Source organism: Lagopus leucura, unplaced genomic scaffold, assembly GCF_019238085.1.
Source record: "Lagopus leucura isolate 7727_CA_CO unplaced genomic scaffold, USGS_WTPT01 Super-Scaffold_100033, whole genome shotgun sequence".
In the NCBI taxonomy this organism is placed as follows: domain Eukaryota; kingdom Metazoa; phylum Chordata; class Aves; order Galliformes; family Phasianidae; genus Lagopus; species Lagopus leucura.
Genome location: NW_024962282.1, coordinates 5445070 through 5470576, shown reverse-complemented (window position 1 = coordinate 5470576; position 25507 = coordinate 5445070). Strand labels below are relative to the sequence as shown.

General features: G+C 39.5%; 1 protein-coding gene and 1 long non-coding RNA gene across 7 annotated transcripts in view; one reads left to right on the top strand and one right to left on the bottom strand.

The window, feature by feature from the left end:
• The window catches only part of LOC122185801, a 119040-nt gene extending 94371 nt beyond the window's left edge, over positions 1-24669 (bottom strand). The window contains exons 1-2 of the long non-coding RNA XR_006180975.1: positions 24417-24669; positions 1063-1172 (exon numbers count right to left, since the gene is read on the bottom strand). This is a non-coding gene — a long non-coding RNA (uncharacterized LOC122185801). The remainder of the gene's footprint in view (positions 1-1062; positions 1173-24416) is intronic.
• SYT9 (synaptotagmin 9) overlaps positions 1-25507 on the top strand; it is a 69077-nt gene that overhangs the window by 22897 nt on the left and 20673 nt on the right. For all 6 annotated transcript variants that reach the window (XM_042881923.1, XM_042881924.1, XM_042881921.1 and 3 more), the window contains exons 2-3: positions 8566-8914; positions 11640-12186. In XM_042881923.1, coding sequence (XP_042737857.1) covers positions 8566-8914; positions 11640-12186 — 896 coding nt within the window. The remainder of the gene's footprint in view (positions 1-8565; positions 8915-11639; positions 12187-25507) is intronic.

Below are 25507 nucleotides of genomic sequence, written 5' to 3'. Positions count from 1 at the left end.
ATTTTTCTTAGAAGAAGAATGCCTAAACAACATGTTTTGGTATTATTTGACAAAAACAGGTGTATGAGAAAATCACCTCAATGTTCAATGAGTGAATTGTTTTCTTTTCTAGGCTAAGGATCTGTTGTTGAAAACAAGAATTAGCTTTAAAACATCAAGAGCTCTTTTCCTGGCAGGCTGTTTACTAAAGATTATATCCAGTACATTTGGTACTAAGTGCCAAAACAAAGGTAGTTATAATTGTCCTCCAGAAAGCTTACTATGGCAAAGCTCTAAAGTGTCTGGGAATTCAGGGCAAAGATCTGGAGCAGGGGCATTTCAGTGGGATTTTTCTTGCTCTCTGCACACACTGCTTTCAAAGAGCAGCGTGTTCTGTTCTTACAGAGCTTAATTGAGCTTCAGGAATCTAAGAGACCTGAAGTAACCAGAACTGTGGGGCCAGCAGTGCATTCAGAAGGATCAAACTAACAAAGCAAAAAGCAAAACATCTCTTCTTCAATTCATGCTAACTGCAAAGTAACTAGCAACACAATAACTGCAATCAGTTTTTTCAGGGGAGAGGATGTTGAGTTCAGGAGAGGCAGTGAGCACGCATGCCCATGGAATAGCAACCAGCTTAGACACATCTGAGCTCTTTCTCACAGGCAGTATGGAGAGAACGAGGGACACTGTAACAGGAAGCTAAAGGATAACGGTTAAGAAATAGGGACAGTAAAACAAAAATGTTAAAATGAATCTCATCTGGGAAAGCATTCGTGCTTTCCTTCCCTATCATTATGGAGTCAGGTTTGTGGCTAGCATTGATGCAACCCTGATTCATTTACTAGTGGAAATAAGAAGGAGCAGTAGGAGTGAAACACAGGTTGCATCTGGGAAGTAACAACTACCAGAACTTTATCGGAGCTGAAGTAGTCATCATTTCATCTGATCTGTTATGTAATAACAGTGTTACCTTAAAACACCATTAGTGGTATGGTCTCCCCATCTTCCATACAATTGAGCTGTAGTATGAGTCACACAGTAACAACCCAATGGGTAAGCATCTAAAAAGCAGTGCCTTACTGTATCTCAGCAGCTGGTCCACATCTCAGAGCTGAGGCATGTTCCACGCAGACTAACAGACCTAATCCAGACACAGCAGTGGTGAGTAAGGTGGTTCTTTGAGCTGAGACCTGGAGCAAATATAGAATGCAAGCATAATCATAGTCTGCACTTTATTTTTTGTATCATCAGTAAAATGTCTGAAGTGGTCCCTATCAATGAAATCCCTACAGGATTTATACTGTTTAAAAAGTCAGAAAACAGTGAGTCGAAACAACAGTTTCTTCTTGAAGAAAATTGGATGAGCTGACCTAGTTTCAGGGAGTTTACCCATTCAGGTGTGGAAAGAAGCAAGAACACAGCTTCAGCTGATACCCAGAATGGAATTTAACCTGTTTCCATTCTATTTTGCAGCTGTCTATTAGAAAGAATTTATTCTGGTTGTGTACGATAAACTTACAACTACAAGGAAGATGTCTGTAAACATACAAAAAAATATTTTTTCCCTTACTAAAACAAATAGGTCTTGGTGTTATCCAAGTGTTGGCTTTAAAAATGTCTCTTCAGGGAAAAAAAAAAAGCATACTAGAACATTATCACCAACAGAAACATCTGCGGTGTTGCACATCATGGGCCAAAAACTCATGTGTGTAAATGTAGCTTTCAGAGACTAAGAATTACATGCCCACACAGCAGCACAGAAGGAGTGAATGTCTCAGATACAACATCACTAAGCTGTTCAGACAGAAAATCTGAAAAACAGTAGCTTACAGATTTCTCTCAAGATTCTTTTAAATTACATTTTTCTCTATCTAGAGTTGCATTACTTTCCATCTTTGTATGGTATTTGAAATTAGTTGATGTTGCCAGCTGATTAACAATAATGATGAATGCATTTTGCACCAAAGAAGCACTCTGAAGATTGTGACAAGAAAGGTGTTAGAAGACACCTAATCTTAATCACTTATTCCTGAATAATCCCAGTCCTGGGAGTACACTAAGCTTGCAACTAGCTGCTAGTCAAACTCAGGCTATTCAATGTGCACAGAGGATTTCTTTCTGTATGCCTGAGGTCACTGTGCTGAATTCCCTTTTAAAATATTAAGTGCTAATTTCTCAACTGCTGAACATTTTTCTTAGGTACATTAAAATAATAATACATTTTCTTCACAGTGCTTGATAGTGGTAAATAGATTTGAACAAGCAGTCATTGCAATAAGTGACTTTTTGTATGATATATAAGAGTTTCTGATACTTTTGCTAACCACAGATTCTCCGGAGCTCAAAAGTGGATGCTTCCTTTCTTGTGCAAAAAGTCTCTGTGCAAAAGATTCCTTAAACATCTAAAACAAAATCCTGCTTTTCTTAGGTGTTAAATGCACTGTGATGTCTCTTGCAGCTTGTAATACTTCTAGACACATGGAAAGCTAAAGTCTTCAGTTAAGTTACTACCAGCATTAAAATCCTGAAATGCTACAATGTATTTTGACCCTTCATGTCAAAATGAATGAAAAACAAATTAAATTCTGACTGAGCAGACCTTTTTAAAGATATGTGTTAGTTAAGAAATGTTTCTCTTACTACGTACAGGTTAATTTGTTATTTGTACAGGCAAAAATAAGCCTTTTTTTTTTTCCATAAAAGCTGGAACATCTTAACCTTGGCAGCTGCCAGAATTTCTAGCCTTAATGAGCTAGTTATTGATATGGCTCTTTGTCATTTATCATCATAATCGGTTGGTTGTTTTTTTTTCCCAGAGTAAACAGCTGTGGGTATTGTTGACAGGAAGGTACAAGGGATTTGCCAAGCTGGAAGATAACAATACATAAGATGATATATAGCTGTTATCTTTGTCTTTTGTCCCCCATCTGTCACCCACTGAAGATTTGTTTTCTCTCCGAATCTAACAAGTTCTCAGTAACATCTCACCTTTCCCATTCATTGATTTATTCAGTGCCCCCCTTTAGCCCTTTGATGTGGCCACATTTCTCCAGGTATAATTGTGCAATTTTACTCCAGAAATGTAAGAGCATGTAACAGGTTCATTTTCAGCAGTCACTAGCAGCAATTTACATCACTTCTGTGAACTCAGACTGACGCCTCAGACTCAGAGAGCAGCATGCCTGCGGTTACTTCACTGATAGGGCAGTAAATGAATGTTGAAATGCACTGTTTTGATTTTCCTGATTTTTTTAATTTTTTTTAAGTACTGTAACATTTGTTACAATTTTTTTTCAAACGTTATTTGAAGAACTGTTTAGATCAGTGGTTATAAAGCTTTGAATTTACCTCTGTGGTCAACTATAGTACAACCAGTATAAAACTTCAGTATGTACTGACATCAGACCTTCAGTGCTCATTTCTATAAGCCAGTGTGTAGTTTGGGTACTCTCCTGTATGCGTGCAACTACGGTTGTGTATATGCCGTCACGACAACTTTTATTATTTTGTTTTGTTTGTATTATTATTGTATATTCTTAATTCTTAAAAAATGGAAGTGCTCATTGTCACAAGAAGAACATAATGTATATAATTCCTAGGCAGATGCAACCATAAAAGTCAGAAAGAAACATGCAAATCCTTGAAGATATGACTCCTCTCAACTCTGTCTAAGAATCTCTGGAATGCTAACTTGCAGCTCACTTGGCCAGCTCTTAGATCAGTGAAGACATTTTTGCAGACAGCACCAAATTGAGCGTTGCAGATGATACACTGGAAGGAAGGGAAGCCATGCAGAGGCCCATGAAAACCTAATGAGGTTCAGTAAAGCCAAGTGCAAGGCGTTGCACTTGGGCAGGGGCAAATTTCAGGTGTTTATACAAGCTAGGAGGAGAAGCCCTTGAGAGCAGCCCCAGTGGAGAAGGATTTGGGGGTTTTGGTGGACGAGAAGCTGGACATGAGCCAGCAGTGTGCGCCTGCATCCCGGAAGGCCAACTGTGTTCTGGGCTGCATTAAAAAAGGGGTGGCCAGCAGGGAGAGGGAGGTGATCGTCCCCCTCTACTTAGCTCTTGTGAGGCCCCATCTGCAGTGCTGCGTCCAGGCCTGGGCCCCCCAGTACAGGAAGAACGTGGAGCTCTGGGAGCGGGTCCAGAGGAGGGCACTGAGATGATCAGAGGGCTGGAGCAGCTCTCCTATGAGGAAAGGTTGGGGGAACTGGGCTTGTTTAGCTTGGAGAAGGCTCCGAGGAGACCTCATTGCGGTCTTCCAATACTTGAAGGGAGCGTAGAAACAGGAGAGGGAACGGCTGTTTACAAGGATAGGTAGTGATAGGACAAGGGGGAATGGTTTTAAACTGAGGCAGGGGAGGTTTAGGTTAGATATTAGGAGGAAGTTTTTCACACAGAGGGTGGTGACACACTGGAGCATGTTGCCCAAGGAGGCTGTGGATGCCCCATCCCTGGAGGCATTCAAGGCTGGGCTGGATGTGGCTCTGGGCAGCCTGGTTTGCTGGTTGGTGACCCTGCACATAGCAGGGGGTTGGAACTAGATGAGCATTGTGGTCCCTTTCAACCCAGGCCATTCTATGATTGTGATATGTCACCTAAATTGCCAAGGAATTTTGCGTTAATGCAGACCAAGTCTTTTTTGAGGAAATAGATGTGCAGGCAAGCAAGAAGAAATTTTACAAAACAAATTTAACTTAGGAGGAAGAAAGTTAAGATTATCATAGAAACTGATCAGTTTTATTCATCAGGTATACCTTTGAGTGTTGTGCTCACATGTTATTTTGATTGCACTTAATAAATCATCTCAATATGAAGCCAATTTACCTGAATTACAAACAAAATATTCTGCTTACATAAGAGCATTTCTTAATAATCAAAGCTAAAATGTTTCTGTCACAGAATCACAGAATCGTAGAATCACCAAGGTTGGAAAAGATCTATCCACCTATCACCAATATTTCCCACTAAACCACATCCCTCAGTAGAACATCTAAATGTTTCTTGAACACCTCCAGGGACGGTGACACCACCACATCCCTGTGCAGCTCATTCCAGTGCCTGACCACTCTTTTGGAGAGGAAGTAAAATTCCCAAACATCCAAACTGAGTTTCCCCTGGCACAACGTGAGGCCATTCCCTCCAGTCCTATTGCTAGTCACATGGGAACACGCTGACTCCCACCTCACCATCATCTCCTTTCAGGAACTTGTAGAGAGCTATAAGGTCTCTCCAGAGCCTCCTCTTCTCCTGAATAAATAATCCTAGTTCCCTCAGCTGCTCCTCATGTGACTTGTGCTCCAGACCCCTCACCAGCTTTGTTGTCTTCTGTGAACACACTCCAGGGCCTCAGTGTCTTTCTTTTAATGAAGGGCCCAAAACTGAACACAGTACTCAAGGTGCAGCCTCACCAGTTCCCTGCTCCTGCTGCCAGCACTGTTTCTGATGCAAGCCAGGATGCCATTGGCCTTCTTGGCCACCTGGGCACACTGCTGGCTCATGTTTAGCTGAGCACTGATCAATAGCCCCAGGTCCATTTCCTCTACACGGTCTTCCAGACATTCTGCCCCAAGCCTGTAGCGTTGCCTGCAGTTGTTGTGGCCAAAATGCAGGTCTTGGCACTTGTTGATCTTCACCCCATTGGCCTCAGCTCAGCTATCCAGGCTATCCAGCTTTCTCTGTAGGGCTTCGCTACCCCCAGGCAGATCTACTTCCAGCCAACTTGGTGTCATCTGCAAACTTACTGAGGGTGCACTCAATGCCCTCATCCAGGTCATCAATAAAGACACTGAATAAGACATGCCCTAATAACGACCCCTGAGGAACACCACTTGTAACTGGTAACCAGCTGGATTTAACTCCATTCATCACCACTCTCTGGGCCCAGCCATCCAGTCAGTTCTTCACATAGCAAAGAGTGTACCTGTCCAAGCCACAGGCTGCCAGCTTCTGCAGAATACTGTGGGAGACAGCATCAAAGGCTTTGCTGAAGTCTAGGTAGACTACATCAACAGCCTTTCCCTCATCTGCCAGATCGTACAAGGAGATCAGGTTGGTCAAGCAGGACCTGCCTTTCATGAACCCATTCTGGCTAAGCCCGATCCCCTGGTTGTCCCACAAATGCTGTTACTACAAAACAAAAAAAATACATATATTTTTACATTTTGAATCTCTTTTTCTCTTCTTATGAGTGTCTGTGAAGAATTTATGTGTAAAAGCAGCTCCAGGATACAGTAAAGAACCTCTTTGCTTGACACTGCACTGACCTCAGCTATCTAAACTGAACTTGGCCTGCTACCGCAAATTGATAGCCAGGAGGGTAATAGCTGAAAATTACTGGCCAGTGAAAGGCAACAGTTTAGAGCTGCTCAGTCCCACTCTCCTTTATAGCCGTAAGATGGGTATGTGATCGTCCCTTTTCCACCCACAGAAATAAAACAGCCACACCAAAAAAACATGGTTTCCACCTAAAGAGTCAGAAGTAAAACCAAGATGATGAAGATTTATCACTTCTTATTTTGTATCTTGGCAAGTCACCTAAACTGTTTATCAACCATCTTCTCTGAAAGTGATGAGGTGAGGGTTCTCACTGTTACTCCGTTAAATGAGGAATCATATTAGTAAAGCTTTTCAAACTCTCTGAATGAAATGTAGTTTATACTGCAATCGTTTTTTATTTTTTTTACTCATGATGTCAGTTCTCTAGATGGCTGTGTTTGCTGCTAACATCATTCTCAAGGTTGGGAACTGTTGGTCTGCCTTTCAAATTGTTCCTCACCTTCACACATTGCATTCTGCATTCTGCAGTCTCTTGTTCAGTTCTCACCTTGTGATCTTTTGCCTCGTTCTGACAGCTCCCAGTTTTTCATTTCCTTCAATGCTGGATCATTTATACCAATTAGTTCTTTGAAAAAGCAACCTTTTGGCAGACATCTAGTGTATTTCCTCCAGGGAATCTAAGACAAATCACTTTACTCTCAAGGTCCCCCTTCATGACTGCATCCCAGTTCTTCTGCCTTTTAATCATACGGAGAAGTTGTCTCTGCCTCCACTGCCAGGCTTGTTTACCGGTGAATATTCCAAAAATATCAAGAACCACTGTTCTACTTTCTCCCACATTGCCTTTTATGCATGGGAGGAATTTCTTTAATTAATTTTAGCTCTGAAACGCTTTGCTGTAACTGTAGGTAGATGCTAGGCTGTCCCCACTGCTAAAGAACTTTGTCTTCATACTGGGAGAAGGACAGAAGAGATGATTCTGGCTAAAAATGTTTAAAATTGGTTTTCAGCATGCAAAATAAACCAGACAGTTCCTGCAAGAAGCTGATTGGAGTGTCACTCTCCACTCTGCAGAAATTTAATCTGTCTGGCCAGTGAGAATGACTCGCATCAGGGGCTGAGTCTACTGGCTTTTTCACTTATAAAAAATATTCTTTGTTCAAATTAACTGAGGCTGTTTCATCTGAATTGCCATCCTTAAATAACTGTCCCACTAAGAGCAACCTTTCAACCTCATGCCACTCTTTTAAAATCTAGGCTAGCTCTTACCTATAGAGATGCAGGCTGATATTCTAAATACATAGAGCAGTATGAAAAATGGCTTTGATAAGGTTGCTTATAATTTGAGGCTGTAAAATAGAATTCACGCTGTGTTTATGGCGTGATCTGTTCTGTAATCTGCAGAGAAACTAATTTCAAAAACACTGTAACCATAAAAGCAGCTGCTCCACTGAGTCATTTTCCTAACATGCAACTAAAAACAAAACAAAACAGAAAATTCTCTCCTAGTTGTAAATTAAGTCTGTTCATGTGATTATGGAGTAGGATAATGCTAGGAACGTGGAGAAAAACAACTCGAGAGTCATCTCTGCACTCCTTTTATACCAGAAGTTTGGAAGCGGAGTAAAGAGCCTTCAAAGTTAAAAATCTCAGTTTTGAAGAGATATTAGTATCTAAACTAACGATGAACAGCAGGACATGTATTCATAGTCAGTAACTGTTTGCAAATATAAGAATGAGTCTAGGATTGGGAGGAAAATAACTAATAATAACACAAGATACTTCAGTTGAATACATTAAAAAATCCATGTATGCATGTGCAAATGTTTTTGATTGTGAAAGTATCTAACAGTCTCTAGAAGAGAAGGTAGTAAGAACTGGCAAACAATATGAAGGAAACTGCACTACTCAAAAGGAAAATAAAGGGAAAACATGTATTGCAGGTGTTAACTTTCTCACCAATTGAAAACCGAGTGATCAAATAGAAAGCCTTTTTTTTATATTTAGAAAGGCCCTTCAATACACTTAACTTTTGAAAGGAAAATATAAACTCAGTTCTATCAAAATGAGTCTTACACTGAAGTTCAAAATAAGTTTGTTCTTTTCTTATTGGAAAAAAAATGATTTTAAAAAAGAATAGAAAATTTAATATGTTCCCATTTTGTGACTGCTGCACCAATCAGAATTTAATTTTTGAAGACCTGCGATCTAGAGACATTTACTTCTCATATTCTATGCCTTAGAGATACAGACTTCCTAACAAAAAGCACTAAACGTGCCATACATGTGTTCTTGTTTGCAGATATCTCAATAAGCTTGCTTTCCCTAGTTGTCACAGCCTGTGGTCTTGCTCTGTTTGGTGTGTCCCTGTTCGTGTCCTGGAAGCTTTGCTGGATTCCTTGGCGAGAGCGTGGCCTGCCATTTGGGAACAAAGAGAAACAAGAGTCCCTGAACTACACAGATACAGAGACCAATGACCATGACTACAGCGAGGATTATCTTGGTCAGCCAACAACCTACCCAGAGTCCTCCATGAAGATCAGCCACACCTCTCCTGATATCCCAGTGGATGCTCAGGGGGAGACAAAGGAGAACTGTGTACACAATGCACGAATGCATCGTCAGATCACTGAACCAACCTCTTCTGCACGGTCAGTAACTTCAATTTATCTCTACTATTAATGAATATGGACATAGCCAAAGAATTACAGCTTGATTATCTATCTGGTATGCTGGTCTATTACGAGTTCATAATTACTGGTCATGTTCTTTTTTTTAAAAAAATATGTAAAATTATCAAGGTGCACAAGTCTCTTAGATTAAAAGCACAGGATCACAATGACATTCCACCATTGTGTCAGCTATTGCCTCATTTGTGCCTCTCTGTCAGCAGCGAGAGAAGTGGGTGCCTTAAAGCACCATAACAGCCTACATTTAGCTTGTAAAGCATATCCATTTGCACTAAGCAGTGATGCTGAGCACTCAGTAATGTCTCCTCGAACATTTTTAAAACAGCTAACGAAGAAAAGTAGGGCAAGCTAATGAAACACTTGCAAGAGTTAGGGATAGGACTTAAAGTCATAGATTTTAGCCACAATCATAACTGTGGGGGTGACAGTGACTGAACAAGAGTCAATGAAGACTCCAGGGGAACAGGAGAACTAACCCCGGAGGGAACAGGAAACAAGCAGGGTGTGACCATTTGGGGACAGATGATAAAAGGATTAAGGTTCACACAGTAAGAGAAAGGATCAATGTGCAGAGAGTCAGTCAGTAAATTTCTGAGTCTAGCTGGGAAGGTACAGCAGTCGTCCAAGAGTTTCCTGGTAGCCTCTTTTCTGGTCACCTGGGTAAAAGGACAGCAGCTCTCAGCCACTTCAGGAATTGCCAGTAGTGCAAAACATATGTTGCAGAAATTGAGAAGATCCCAAAACAACATTAATGCTGTGAAGCAAAATCTCCAAGTACTTTTTCTCTTTAGATTAGTGTAAGAATGGGCTCATTTTGATGTAGGAATCGCTGAGGTCAAACCACAATTACAGATGCTCAAGTTTGCACTCTACCGCATGCAAGGCTGAATTCTGACCCAAAACTGATACCCCAGAACTACAGGGCTGGTGCTGCTCTGTTTACAAAGTGCTAGGAAATAAGCATGTTGTGAGATTCATTAACAACAGAAGATTCATATCGAATATCTAACACCAAGAACTCTCATATGTTTATATGTCTTTGGTATCGTGAAATCATGGAATCAAATATAGGAACTCTTCTACAACAGGCTAGCACTTCTGACATGTGGTCAAACGACCACAAATGCGCAGTATCACCACCGTGTAGTCATCTCACAAGAAACAGCCACAATTACGTCTTCACTTCTGTGAATTTCTGCAGTTTGTTTTTCTGCCAGCTGTTCCTAGTCTGTCTCTATGCCCACAAGGAAATGACTTGCCCAGGTCTCCTCACTATTCTGTTTGCTGATAGTAGGATCGCTCATTACAGTTTCATTCATTACCTCATATGTTTGCCCAGGTCTTTTTCAAAAGACCTTTCCAGAAAAAGGAGGGGCCCATCTTTATTGTACCACACCTTTCGTTTGTTCACCTTTGTCTCTGCTCCTACCTCTCCTTCCTTGCATAAGTCTCCTGTGTGGCCACAGAGACCAGGCACCTGCCTCTGCTACAATCCTTGTTAAGACTTCGGCAAGGAAGCATTCCCTCCTTTTTACTGCTCCAAGGATATTCTGCACCTCCCACTGCTCCGAGGAACTTACAGTTGAACAGTATACATCTTCTTCTGTGACTTGATAATATTTTTTCATGTCAATTACCTATGTATACCTATAAAATTATGTATTTATTGTATACCAACAGAAAAAAATATGAGGGTAGTTTGTAAGGGGATTTGCACATCCATAAACACACACTTAGAAGGAATAAAAGAACAGCAGAAGCAAATAACTATTGTTGATTACATTCAATATAAATAGTTTTGACTTAACCCTATGTCAGCATTTTCCACGTTATCCTTTCATATTCAACCACAATTCATCGTACTCCAATACACTGAACAATTGCTGCATATGAATGGGACAATAAAGTAGAAACCAACTCATAAAATTAAGATTTTACCTAATCCAGCTTTCACATCCCTGAAAGTGATTCACCCCTGCAGTGATTGCAGATTTGATTTCTGTTATCTCATGAAGTGGAAATTTCAATCACAATAAAAGAGTGAATCCAGGTAATAAATCTCACTGGACTGAAGATAAAACAACTTTCTCTCCTTGGAGTAATGAAATTAAAGGAGCTTTGCAGCCTAAGTACTTCAGAGCTCATTACATCAGTCATGAGTGAAAAACAAAAAGAAACAACTAATGGGAGGATCAACAAATAACTTCAGGCCAGAATAGTTCACTTAGCAATGGGGTAGTAGTGGAGATCAACAAGTCACTGAAACGCAGAGCTATGAAGAAGTATCTTCTTTTTCATCTTTATCTTGACACCAGAAATCACCAAGCTCAGTGGGTATGTCAGTTGTAATAGGATCTAGCCTGTAATGACCTATTTTCATAGGCATTAATCCAGAAGATTCTGCAGAAAATGGTAACTGATAACAGTTACTGGCAATAGACTGTAATACAGTAGATTTGCAATGGCAGTGAATTTGAGTTTGTTACATTCTTCAGCCAAATTTGGAGAGTTTATACCACTAGATTGAGAAAATTAATTATTGTGTTTTATAACATTATGCAAGTAAAAGTCTGACACTGCGGATGTTGTATGTTGAGAAAACACATTAAATGAAAAGAGGATCTTCACTGTGTGCACAGATTCTTATGATCGCCAACCCAACCTATTTCTCTTGTTTTCACTTAAGGCATAACTCAATCCGAAGACAGCTCAACCTCTCCAATCCTGACTTCAACATTCAGCAGGTTCAGAAACAGGAGCAACTGACTGGAATTGGCCGCATTAAGCCAGAGCTGTATAAACAGAGATCCGTGGACACAGATGATGGCCGGAGGAGTAATAGCAAGGCATGTGGAAAACTGAACTTTATTCTGAAATACGACTGTGATTTAGAGCAGCTGATAGTGAAGATACACAAGGCCATCAACCTGCCAGCAAAAGACTTCTCGGGAACTTCAGATCCATATGTGAAGATATATCTCCTTCCTGATAGGAAAACAAAACACCAGACTAAAGTGCACAGAAAAACCCTAAATCCAGTTTTTGATGAAGTTTTTTTATTTACTGTTCCATACAATGATCTGAATGCACGGAAGCTCCATTTCTCTGTCTATGATTTTGACAGATTCTCCAGGCATGACTTGATTGGCCAAGTGGTAGTGGATAATTTTTTAGAATTGGCAGATTTTCCCAGGGAATGTAATATTTGGAAGGATATTGAATATGTCACCAATGTAAGTACAATCTTTTTTTTTTTTTTAATTTAAATTCTTGTTTTCTTATTTTATTTCCATGACTTGATTGTAACTAAAATTCACTTATCAGTTTATGAATGAAGATACTCTGTTCTCTATTTTTCTTGAGATTTGACCTTAATCCACAGAAGCTGACAGTACAATTTCAGTCTTCATTTCTCATTCTTTGGCTATATTAAAAGAATGCCTTATATTTCTCTTCTAATAGGATAGAAAAGTCATAGAATAATAGAAAGCCTTCCTCTAAGTCTCACTCAATCTAAAATTTACTGAGGAAACACTGCTTTTCTTACTTCGCTTGTTTTTCTTTGTTTTCCATTATTTCCCCACAAATTACAGTATACATATCAGAACTACAGATTTAGATTTTCTCATGTAGCATTCTTTAGTGCTTTAAAAGGGTGCTTTCATATAAAGTCAGATAACAGCTCATCTATAATCCAGGCAAGCTGAGTTCAGACAATACTGTCCAAAACAGAAGCGACTTACAAAACTCAAGAGACAGAAAAAAATAAATTACAGCCACACCTCAGTACACATTCCATAGAAGAAAAAAATGTAATTGATTGGATTAAGTCCTTGATTGGCACAGATTTCTTATGTAGGGAAAAGGGAAACTTGTGAAATATGTCTGTATTACATCTTGAAGTTCAATGAAGGAATCCCACTTGGGATTAGGTACAAGACCACAAATTTTACTCCTGGAAAAAAAAGCATTCTTAATGCATGAGCCAGCCTCTTAGTAAAGCAAATAGAAATTAATAATGCAGACCCTATGGAGAACAGACTTTCAGCAAGAATGACGCACTACAGAAATCCACAAAGGGAAAGCTGCTGATGCCAAGGGTCAGCAAATATTTCATTTGAAAATTGATTTGAAATTTGATCAAATTTCATTTGATCTTTTGAAAGATCAAATCATACTCAAATGGAGAGCATGATTGAGAGCCAAACAAACCCAACATTACAACTAGTAAGATCAAGGTGTATGTTACTTAGACTTCACTTCAGGAAAGCATTTAAGCCTATATATAACTGACGGTAAGACACTGTTTAACAGTTCAGTATGTCCTGACGGAATTACAGTCCTGAACAGAGACTCTCACCTCGCATCTCTGTGGTCTGCTGGCATATTACAGATTGAGAGGATTAAATTATTTTGTTGTTGTTCTTTGCGATGTCTTTTTGAAATTAGATATTGCTCTTGTTTTAAGCATACTTACAGTTTTCTTACTCAGCATTGCCTATCTTTATATGGGGTGTGCTGTGCACCCACCACATAAACCTCTTCACTCTAGGAGGGAACTTCAGCAGCAGCATTAGCTGCTCACTCTCCTGAGGATAGCAGGCAGGGGCATGAACATTGGTGGCAGAGAAGGCTGAGCCTGACTTTGCTATGGAAGCTTACCGCTCTCCAATGAAAAAGGAAAAGTAAGAATCTGACAAAGCAAGTCACAGACACCCCAAATGAAACCTGGCTTTCAACAGCATTGAGTGTCACAACCAAGTTCAGTGTTTCCAGTTTATAATCACCTGGACCTTGAATGTGCCTTCACAGTGGAGTTGCGGTGATATGAGGTGCTCCTAGTCAGTGCTTTAAGTGTACAAAAGATAAGTTTTATGTCATTTGGTTTTTTACTCATTTTCCTCCAAAATGGATACAGCATGTACTCAGGTTCTCTGTAGTGTCTGAAGTTAAAGGCTTCAGGCCTGAACCAGGAAGCATTTATTAGTGCCTACTAATATGAATTCTCACAGGAAGCATAAACGTATTTATCCAAACAAAACTCATAAGCTGACTTGTCACTGGGTTTTCAGTTAACAGAGAACTTTCTGAAGCAACCGAGTCACAGAAGGAGACACGATCCAATTTTGGCTGATCTGAATTTTGAGATAACAGTCTTGGGAAAAAAAAGTATGGAGAACTCGGCTTGCTAATTAATATTTCCGAAGTGTCAAAGGTTATGGCCAAGTAAAAATGATGGGAAACCTTCTGAGCGTCACACAAGAAACCAGCTTTCAGCACATTTCCTTGTCTGTGCAGCTAGGATATCTCCAGACTGACAGCAGAAGCTGAATCCAACTGGCTGCTCAGCGAAGCTGCTGAAGTAAATACTGACGTGGCTGTGCTCCAAAGCAGTACTGGGCAGGACTCGTGCATTTTTGAAGTAACATTTAGCAAAGTTCTGAGCACCACTGGGCAGTTTGTGGTTGCAAACAGAAACTGCATCAACTCTAGCGAGTTCTCAGTCATTTAATCTGTGAGTGCCTTGTTTCAGATGATCATAACTGCAAAGCAGACAAATGCTAGGCAATTTCACAAGGTGCAGATGAACGGAGAGTAGAGCACAGGAGAGAAAAACCAAGGTAGCACTGGAGAGAGGGAAGCTCCGCACAACTACCCGTGACAAGTTTGCCATACTTGTGAAGAGTGCTTGTATCTCGGTACATTGGAGAGCCAGAGATCTCAAAGCCTTTCCTTTCCCTTATTCTCCGTTTTATTATGGTCTAATGGAATTCGCTGCAGTAACAGAAAAGAATGCATCAATCCCTCCTCTGCCCCAAAATGCTCTGTTTCAAGAGAGCGCTGCACACCACAGCCCATGAAGTCAGCTATAAGCAGTTGCATTGGCCTACTTTGCCGTGTGCTTCCTTGTGATTTTTAATAGCGCTACATGTCTTCTTTATCCCAAACCAGCAGTTCTCATTCTGTGGACTAGAATATCTGCTGCCATGCCAGAGCTTGAAATTATGTCACAACACAGATGCGCATCAACGCAGAAATTTTCCTATGTGCTCCAAAGCAATCGGCCTCCAAACACAAATCTCTGATAGCAGAGTGATTGTTCTTCTAATCCCAGCTCCTCTGAGCATAAAATCTTCCTCCTGTAATACAGACACTTATTCCAACAGGAAAAGGCAGCACTGGGCTGTTTAATGGAAGAAATAATTAAGCGGATCAACTTCAGATGAATACAAAATGAACTAGATAAGCTTTTCATACAGCTACCAGGCAGATTACGCTGTTCTCTGGCTCATCAAGGAAAGAAAACAAGATGCTCTTCACAAAGCATGAGGACTGACACACGCTCCTGAGACAGACCTCCCTCTTTCAGGGAGGCATCCCTCTTAGTGAGTTGTTTAATTTTCCTGCTAGGTTGCAGATGCCAAACGAGTAAATATTCTTCTGGTAGGGTGGCATTATGGTCTCCTGAATTTACAGGAAGAAGCCACAGAGGCAGAATAACTGACGTGGATCGTCTCAGATGCGTAGGTGCAAGCTCTACAATATTTTAACGTGCTGCTGAAGAGTTACGTGAGCAGCTCCTCTGAATTTGGGGAGATTATTCTTTTGAGTAGGATTCAGCCAGCACAGTAGGGAGGCAACAAATGTAGTTCATAATTTGTAAGGCTGGAGATTGGAATAGGGCATAGTTAACACAAAGTAGCCTGGAGTTCTGGTGATTAAAAGACGCGTTTAAGCAGAAATAATCAGAAATAGAGTTCATAATAGGAAATTTATATGACTATAAGGAAATCTCTTTCAGATCCTTTGTCAGTGAGAAAAGGCTATATAAGTGCAGATGTATTTTATGAAATTAATTTCATTTACTCTTTTTTTTTTTTTTAATAAAAGCAGTATTTTTATTCTGTTTTGGTACTAAACACAAAGGCTGAGATACATCTTTGTTTCAAGCCTTTGAGCCTTACAGTTACAAATGCATCTGACCCTAGATATCTGTTACGCATTATTGAAGATAGAAAGCAATGCTGTTGTTGTGTAAGAATGATAATTTATTAATCTAATCCAAGCTCTGTGAGCCCCTCAGTCTATCATAGCCTTTGCTCCTTTTTACTCCTGATTTATTTACAAGTATACATATATATATATGAACATCACCAGGCAGCTATAGGGCACTGAGAAGAATTTCTATGAATTAAAAATCTAGCTCTCGTTCACACTGTTTGTTTGGATGCTCAAAGTGCCTGGTCTGTATCACTTTCTAAGCAGGTCATCTTTTTAGAAAAAGGAATATTTAAATTAGCCTCCACTTGGAGCGAGGAAGGAATGAAAGTAAGAATGAATAATGAAGACTTTAATTCTTAACTAGGACAATGTTTTCTGAAATGACTACTCATTTTAGGAGGCAAATTTCTAACTGATACTACAATCCATATAGTTTTTTTGACACTAGTACAGTCTTTTCTGCTGTCAAACATATATTGATCAGGAATATTAGAATGAAAATGTTTTTTTTTTACTGAACATTTACTGAGATAAAATCAGACACCTTCACAAAAACTTCTATTCGTAACACCCCATTGGCACTGGAGTCTCATCTCATCCGCTGGTTGAACATCCTAAACTCTTTTCATGAGTTTTTCCTATAGCATTCTGTTCTCAAAAGGTCCTTACAGCAAGACTTCACAGTGATTACACACCTAGTATTTTGTAAGTCATAGTTTACTAGTACCAGTTTTTCTTCAGCTAGCAGTTCTCTTGAGAATTTTAGCTCTACCCTCCTCTTCTGAAGGTAGAAAGTGAATTGAAACTGATAAAGCTGAAGGCAGTTGGACAGATTCAAACAGCAGTTTGTTCTTTTCCTGCAAAGAACAGTAGTCTAGGAGAAAAAATTACAGCAAAAAAAGAAACAAACTTGCATTTGAAAGCAAACAATTTTTAAGTATTAAAGGATGGTAAAAATATAGAAGAAAAATATACAAGAAAGAAAAATTACAGAAAGAAAAGCTTGGCAATACCTGTGGAATCTAAGAAGTATCATCACAGGCTATAGAGAACATGGATGGCTAAATGAGAATCTGAAGGAGGGTTATGGAGAGCTCAAAGCTATAAAAATGTACATAAAGTTGTTTGCTCTAACATCCAGGAAGAGCCAGCATATGCTAAAAGGTGCAAAGGAAGAAAGTTAATTTTTAAGAGTCATTGAGTTTTTTATTGAATATAGTGGTCAAGAACACAACAGTGCCTCGGATAGATAATGTTCTCCCCTTTAAAGAAAAGCAGTACATAAAACCATTGAGTTTAAAAAAGAATTCAGATGGTACCTTGGTACACACACTAGGGCTTTGAAAAGGAGATAATTAAAAAGTAGGATAGTGTAAGTATTTGAACTTCGCATTCTAGAAGCACTCACTGTTCACTGCTGATGTTCTCAAGTTTGCCTAAGAAAAAACGATTTGAGAATTGGTATTTTTAGGCATTTATGTTGTGTAACAGATGTAATTGGAATCATAACATTACCAGAAGGAAGTTTCAAGTTCCCTGTTTCAGAGATGTCAATGCCAACCGCAGTCTGTGCAGAAGAGAGGAGGAGGGAGAGACAGTTGTTCATGAAAAGCATAGTAAGAGTACGATTTTGAAATCTGACCAAGAATACTGGATTTTTGGTGGTTCAAAATTCTACTCTGTTCACAAACTGAAAAATACTTTCCCAAAGGTTGCATCACTCAAAACAACCCCTGTTAAGTGGCTGTGAGCAATTTAATGTGCACATGCATAGGTGCAGCTCATCATCCTTCATATTTACAATCCCCAAACTCGAAGAAAATAAATCATCTTCTTTAAAAGAAGTAAATACTGTCCTAATGTGCACATACAGACACAGAGGACATGGCACTACTGAATAGCTGAAATAAAACTGTTCAGACTCCACAGATTCCTGGCACCTACTGTACTGCTCATCTTCAACATTTAACAGTCACTGCAGCTGGCAGTAAGTCAACTAAGTCCACCTACCCTGATTTTAATAAATGTTTAACTTGTTGAGATGTTTTAGCCAGTATTTCTGAAATTCCAGTTCTAGCAAGTTGTAGGATTTTAAGAAGTGATGGCATTAAGCAAGATCTCAAGAAAGCATTTAGCATGCTGACAACAGTTAACAAATTTTAGAGTCAACAGTTGAAGGAAGAGAAGCAACCCAAATCTCTGGCTCTAGATATGAACTCAAATCCAAACTATTAGTTCTGATCTCCTGTGTAACTGGCAACAGGGCTAGAGGGAATGGCCTCAAGTTGCATGGAAGGGAGATTCAGGATGTTAGAAAAAACTTCTCTGAAAGAGCAATCAGGCACTGGAATGGGCTGCACAGGGAGGTGGTGGAGTCACTGACACTGGAGGTATTCAAGGAACATCTAGATGCTGTACTGAGATGAGTGGGAAGATACTGGTGATAGATGGGTGGTTGGACTGCATGATCTCAGATCTTTTCCAACCTTGGCGATTCTGTGGGTCTGTTATTCTAAGTGCTATAACTACTTAGTAGAACTGTAACAGCAAACAAGAAACATTGCGTTTTTTGTTTTTTTAATAATACATAAGACATATCCAAGCATTAATCTTGCATTCCATTTACTTAAAATCAGGTAGGCTTTGGCACCAGGGAAGTAATCAGTTGCTGTTGTGGAAGTGTACTTATCTACTTGGTATACAAATGCAAGTGCCACTGGAAGAGAGATTCACAAATCCATATATCTTGCCAACACGAGAGCATGCCAGAAGCTTAAGGAGCAGCAACAGCTATTTCTTGGCTATGCAAAGGAAGGCAGCAGACAAGAAAAGATTCACCACACTTACATTTTACATGTATTAAAACAATCAAAACCCCACTAAATCAAAATCAGAAGAGACGGCAGAAAGTGAATATTCGTGTTCTCATAAGGCATAAAGATCAGTCTTTAATGATTTTTTCTCTTTTTTTTTTTGAAAGTCTCTACCTAATCAAATCTACATTAAAAAAAATGAAGTTCTCTTTTTCATGAATACTTTTTAATGAAATGATGCTAAAAAAGCACAGATGTTTAGTTCTTCTAAAGACCACCACAGTAAGAATAAAAAAAAAAAAAAAAAAAATCAGCAGGCTTTCAGCATCAGCAGCTACAGAAGTACATCAAAACACTGCTTTAGCCAGTGCTTGGTTTTTTATATTTTATAGTATCTATATTTAAATGGGTTCCTTTTCAAAACTGTTTTGTTTTTTTCTTTTTTTTTTTTTTTACTTTCATCATTCAGTGGTGATCATTTTGCAGGAGATTTGTCAGATATGACAAATGTAAGTGATTGGAACACTCAACAAAGCCAAAGGAACGATAGGTACATTTACTTAAGATTGCGTGGGTTAAAGTATTGAAGTGTTTTCAGAAAAATGTAAAGCCTAATCCTTTTTGGAGCAATTGGGTAACTGAGAATTAGACTCAAGAAAATTTAGGAATGATTTAAAGTCTTAAAAAAAGTCAAGTGCTTCAAAGAGCAATGGTCTGAAATACAGCCAGTGTGGCTACTGGTACAAGCACTGCAAGCTTGGCTGCATAGTCAGTAATGGTGATAATTTGGTGCAAGTGAAGCCTTTTAGCTCCACAGATGTGGTCAGAAACAGGATGAGTCTTGCAATATCACAGAAACCTCAGATAATATTTACTGGGGCTTTGAGAATAGCTTAAAACAAAATTAATTCAGAGAAAAGTGCAGACATTAAGGTTTATCTATCAAACGAGTAAATAAGTAGAAATAAGGCCTTTTCAATGAAATGATTTTAGAGAAAAAATAATTTTAAACTCAGTACTCTGGGAAGACTGAGATTCCAAAATAAGGTGTTTTAATTTCTCATTTGGAATGGCCTCCTACCACAATATTTTCAAGTATTTTGAAAGGGGCAATAGGAACAAGGGATGATGGTGGTTTTTTTTCAAAGTGAAACTTTTCAAGTCAAGTTATGGATATTCTGCTTCAAAATTGAAATAAATCAAAATGCCTTAAGAAAAGAAAATCCTGGTATCCACACTGATTTTTCTCCCACCCCACAACACTGGATGTGCTGACCATAGTAGCAATGTGAAGAATGCTCTCCTCCATATATTAGCCACATATTAAAAAAGGCCAGACACGATTCTCAATTTCTGTTCCTCTAGATATCAGCAAGAGTGCATAACCATCCCTGTAGTATACATCCCTTTTTCTTCTCAGCCCCCCTCTGCCAATTCTTGCATCCAGACATCACTGTCTAAACAATACTCCAAGATAGCCCTCAGTGAAGCAGCTCATGATGGCATATATCTTGTGTATAAAGCAAAGGGAAAACGTGATCCCAATCAACCAATCCTGTCCTTCAATTATACCATGCAATTTTGTTAGTGGAATCAGCAAACAAGAAGAGTGCTCTAGTATTTTACAATTCATAGGCAGCATTTCTTCAAGGTGAGCAAAGAGCACTCGCACATCACTGCCTATAAACCAGCTGTATTAAGGTGACCTATGCTGCAGCCATCCTGCACATAATTTGAGATTAGACTGAACCACAGCCTTTTGTTATACAAGATAATGTAACTTTCAACTTAAATGTGTATTTAGCCAGGCAGAGGAAAAAATCCCTTCAAACATACATTTAATTATTGATCAGCTCAGGGAATCTTACTTTGTCTTTCTTTCTTTCTATCAGAGGTTATGGATAGCATTTAAGTAGTTTATAAATCCACCAGGATTTCTGAAAAATCCCACTCTAAATTTAGTTTCAATATTTGGAGCCAAACTTGAAAATATTCTTCCTTCTGAACTGCACATACTGTGCTTATGTAGAAAGCCTCAAGCCATTTTTAGCCTTTAAACTCCACAAGACCTATCAGGTACCTTTCTCCACCAAGTATCATGCTTCAATTTTACATTTTTTGCATGTACAGTCAATTTTCTCCAGTTTTTAATAGAAAAACACCGTTCCTTATGTATATATTATATTTATATAGGAATATATATATATGTACATTATGCACTAATATATACTAATATATGTTTACATCAGGAATTCAGAAATGGAGCAGACTGTCTTGAGGGAGATCACATGGCACGTACAGGACAACTGGGGGATCAGGCCTAGCCAGCATGGTTCACAGAGGGTTCCTGCTTGACCAACCTGATCTCCTTCTAGGAGCTAATGACAAGGGAAAGGCAGTTGATGTGGTCTACCTAGACTTCAGCAAAGCCTTTGGCACTGTCTCCCACAGTATTCTCCTGCAGAAGCTGGCAGCCTGTGGCTTGGACAGGAACACTCTCAGCCAGGTGGCCAAGAAAGCCAATGGCATCCTGGTTTGCATCAGAAACAGCATTGCCAGCAAGAACAGGGAAGTGATCATCCCCCTGTACTCAGCTCTGGTGAGGCCACCTCAAGTACTGTGTCCAGTTTTGGGCCCCTCTCTGCAAGAAAGACATTGAGGCCCTGGAACGTGTTCAAAGGAGGGCAACAAAGCTGGTGAGGGGTCTGGAACACAGGCCATATGAGGAGAGGCTGAAGGAGCTGGGAATGTTCAGCCTGGAGAAGAGGAGGCTCAGGGGAGACCTCATTGCTCTCTATAACTTCCTGAAGGGAGGCTGTAGTGAGCTGGGGGTCGGCCTCTTCTCTCGTGTCATCAGTGATAGGACCAGGGGGAATGGCTTCAAGCTGCAGAAGGGAAGATTTAGGCTGGATGTTAGGAAATACTACTTTTCTGAAAGAATGATCAGGCACTGGAATGGGTGCACAGGGAAGTGGGAGTCACTGACCCTGGAGGTGTTCAAGGAACGTTTGGATTTTGTGCTGGGGACGTGGTTTAGTGAGAACTATCAGTGATAGGTGGATGATCTTGTAGGTTTTTTCCAACCTTGATATTTCTGTGATTCTGTGAAACACTCAGATGAAGCCTTTGTCAGGAATCCTGAAAAAAAAAAAAAAAAAAAAAAAAAAAAAAAAAAAAAGCAGCAGCCCTGTACTATTACTTAAATAGGCAGTGTAATTAATAACAAATGTAAGAGAGATAGATTGACATCAGGAGAAGAACAAGCTACAGATTATGTGTGCATGTTCCCAACCACGTGTTAAAGACTTTTGGTCAGGTACCACTCACCTAGGAGGCTTTCAACAGCTGATCCAACAGTATGAAAAAAATGAAATATTTAACAACTGGCCTGACATAAAGGAGAGCAGAAATTTTAAAACAATATATTTTGCTAAGATTCGGTTGTGCTGTCTGCAAGGATAATACCATCATTGTTTCAGTCTGACTGTTCCTGAAAGGCCTCATGTATGCACATGATAGCTTCTACCTCTTTGGTCATCAGCCTTTCAGAGCTCTAGGGCTGCTCCTACAGACCCACTCTGTAGAGAACCTCTCTGAGGTCACTGCAAAGGTGGACAGCTATGCTCTTCAATTCTTTTACTTTGTTAGAACAGATAAGATGGACACAAAGGCATCTTCCTCCCCCTCCCCCATGAGCTACATCTCTGGAAGCAGAGCTAAAGAAAAAAAAAATAAAAAAAAATGGCAAAACTGATATCCCATGTCCTAACCAGAAGCTTTATAGCCTGGATATATTAGCTCCAGAGACACTGCCTATTTACAGCAGAGATTTTTAAAAAGTTAATACACATACATTTCTCTGATTATTCAGAAAGGAACAACTTATGAAGCATAGCATTTCCAGAAGAAACTCAACAGTTCACTGGCTACACCACTTTGTGCTTGCCTGGATAAGATCAAATGACACTCTCAAGCCTCAGAATCCTTCCCTGGTCCTCACAAACATGAAGGTAAATTGGAGGATGCAAAGCTTAGGGATACACGACCTTCTGCCCTTAGTCCCACCAAAACCCCTGCAACCCCTTAGGTGAGTTAATGATGTGTACAGTCATTCGTGGTGCCCGAGTCTTCCCATGGCCCTTTGCAGAGCATTGGGAGTATTTCACATGGTGTAGTGTGGTAAAGTGGCAGGCTCAAATGATATCTGAGGTAAAGTGGTGTTTGAGATTCACATACCTACATTTTTTCTGGCACTTTGTTGGCTTGATAACACACCTTGCTCTATTATTCAAGAGAGCAGTAGTCACAAGCTGATGCTTACCTTCGTGAGTACTTAATCATTTACCACTCTCATCAGGCAGACCCCAAAAAGCTGCACGTACCATCTGGAAGATTTCTGACTAGTGACGGCATCTTGCTTGTGATGAGCAGGGAAGTAGAAAAAAAGCCTGACAGTTGGAGGTTTTCACAGTTGATTATGGGAACTATTGGGATAAATTGCCCACTCATGTTCTTGGGCCAAATCTGGCACCTTAAAAATAACAGTTTATCACAACATCACAAAACGTAAGCTTGCCTGTCAGACAACCAATTGATAATAGCCACAGCACAAGAACCTAGAGCCCACCACTCCTAGCATACATCTTCTGTTCATTTCTTGCAGTCAAAACATTTTAAAAGGAGCAGTGACCAGGCGATTAGCAATACACGCAATATCTATTATTTTCTGTTAAACTAGGAAATACTACCCAAACACTATGAAAGTTAATGTGGAAAAGCAAAATAATCATTTTTTCACTACTTCGTACATTTGTTTTCAAGGTTCATAGAGCTCTTCACCTGTTTTATTTTAAAAGCATGCTTAGTTTTTAGAAATATTTTTTAAAAACCAGCTGCGGTTTAATCAATCATTTGATCCAGTTCACAATAACTCTCCTGAACAACATCAGCAGTAAAAACATATGTGGGATAGGGGAAAAAAAAAAAAAAAAAAAAAAAATAAAAAAAAAATCTATACAAGAAGAACAGGAAGACAACAGCAGACTTTGTCTCCAAGCCCTTTAAGGTGTTGTTTATGAGCATCAGGAAGAAAGGAATCATTTTGAAAACTTCATATCATTACCTCATTGGTCACAGAATCTTACAGTAAGTGCTTACCTAACAATAAGCTTCAGTCAATCAGGAATGCACCATTTTACATCAGTAAAAAATGAGTGGTACTCAGGATGAGATCTCAACTCTTCTGAATTCAGGGGAAACATTCTCACTGTATCTCAGGTTTCATGGATGCCCTCTTAGTTAGAAAACGGTACCTTTTAAACAGCATACAAGTCTACCTTGAATAATGTAAATAAACTTCCTAAGATGTACCTCAAAAATTTCACTTAGAACAACAGAACAAGGCATTTTTTCCTCTCTTTAAAATAAATACATGACAGTGTCCTGGTCAACAAAGAAATCCCTACATCCTCCTCCTCCTCTATTAGATGGCTAACTAAAATGTGTATCAATCAGTGATCAAATCTGTAGAAATCAGATAGCAATCCCTTGTGTAATCAGTGAATATACAGATGCTATAATTAAGAACTATACAGGAAAGTTAGGCTAAACAGGTTATCATGCTAAAGAAGAATGGATGGAATGCTTACCTTTGTCCTGGGCTCACTGAGAAGACTCCAAGAGGAGCAATCTCCAAAAGACATCCTTCCCCAGTGGTAGTCAGTTCTTAAATGGGGTCTAGGAGCGGCGCAGCCAGGCTCCCCCCCCTTCCAGTAGCACAGGGGAATTGTCTTCACCTGTGCTCCCAGGGCTGATTCAGGTGGTCAGAGGTTCGGGCCGTGATTCAGCAGTTCCCATACATCCCTGTATCAGGAATAACCTGATACATCCACATCATCAACTTTTGACTGGTAGGCAGCAGCTTTAATAGAACAAAAGCAGAACAGATTATTTTTCTTCAGGGTTTGTTTTCAGCAGCTCAGAAATGTTTCCTATTTGCCAGCTCCTTTTCTAAATTCTTCAGTTTACTTAATATCAGCATTCTTGGGAAAATCATAAGCAACAATTTACCCAACACAACGTTTTTACCATAAAACAACACATGAAAAGATTCTCATGCAATCTCTAACTAAAATACTTCCTTTTTTTTTTTTTTTTTTTTTTTTTCCCACAAAAATACCTTCATTTAGAAACAGATAAGTAGATGAAGCCATAGATGCTCACTCTCCTCACCTCCATCCTGTCACTCTTGTTCTTCTCATGATTTTTTTATTTCAGGAAACTACAGTGCTAAAGAAGCACACACAGACATATGCGCACACACCATGGACAATCCTTCCATTCAGTCTTACTCCAGAAGTTACAAGCAGTGATGCACAGAGATAAATACACTAAGTTCTTTCAAAATCACACTTTCAGATCATTGAAGGCAGGCCCTTTTAAGGTGTCCAAATATATAGTCAAACATCATTGATCAAAGTAACAAAGAGTTCTAAAGTGAACTCATCATTTAGGACAAGGCAATTTCATCATTTCTAAACTATCAGATTGTTTAATTTCCCAACTGAACAGTTGGTCAGCAACACCCCTCACGCTATATTTTGAATATGGAGATGATTCATAGTCCTAAGCAATCTGTTGTGGGTGTTTCCTCTTGAGCAGGGGGGTTGGGTTAGATGACCTTCAGAGGTCTCTTCTGACCTCAACTGTTTTGTGATTCTGCGATTATTTAAATTATAAG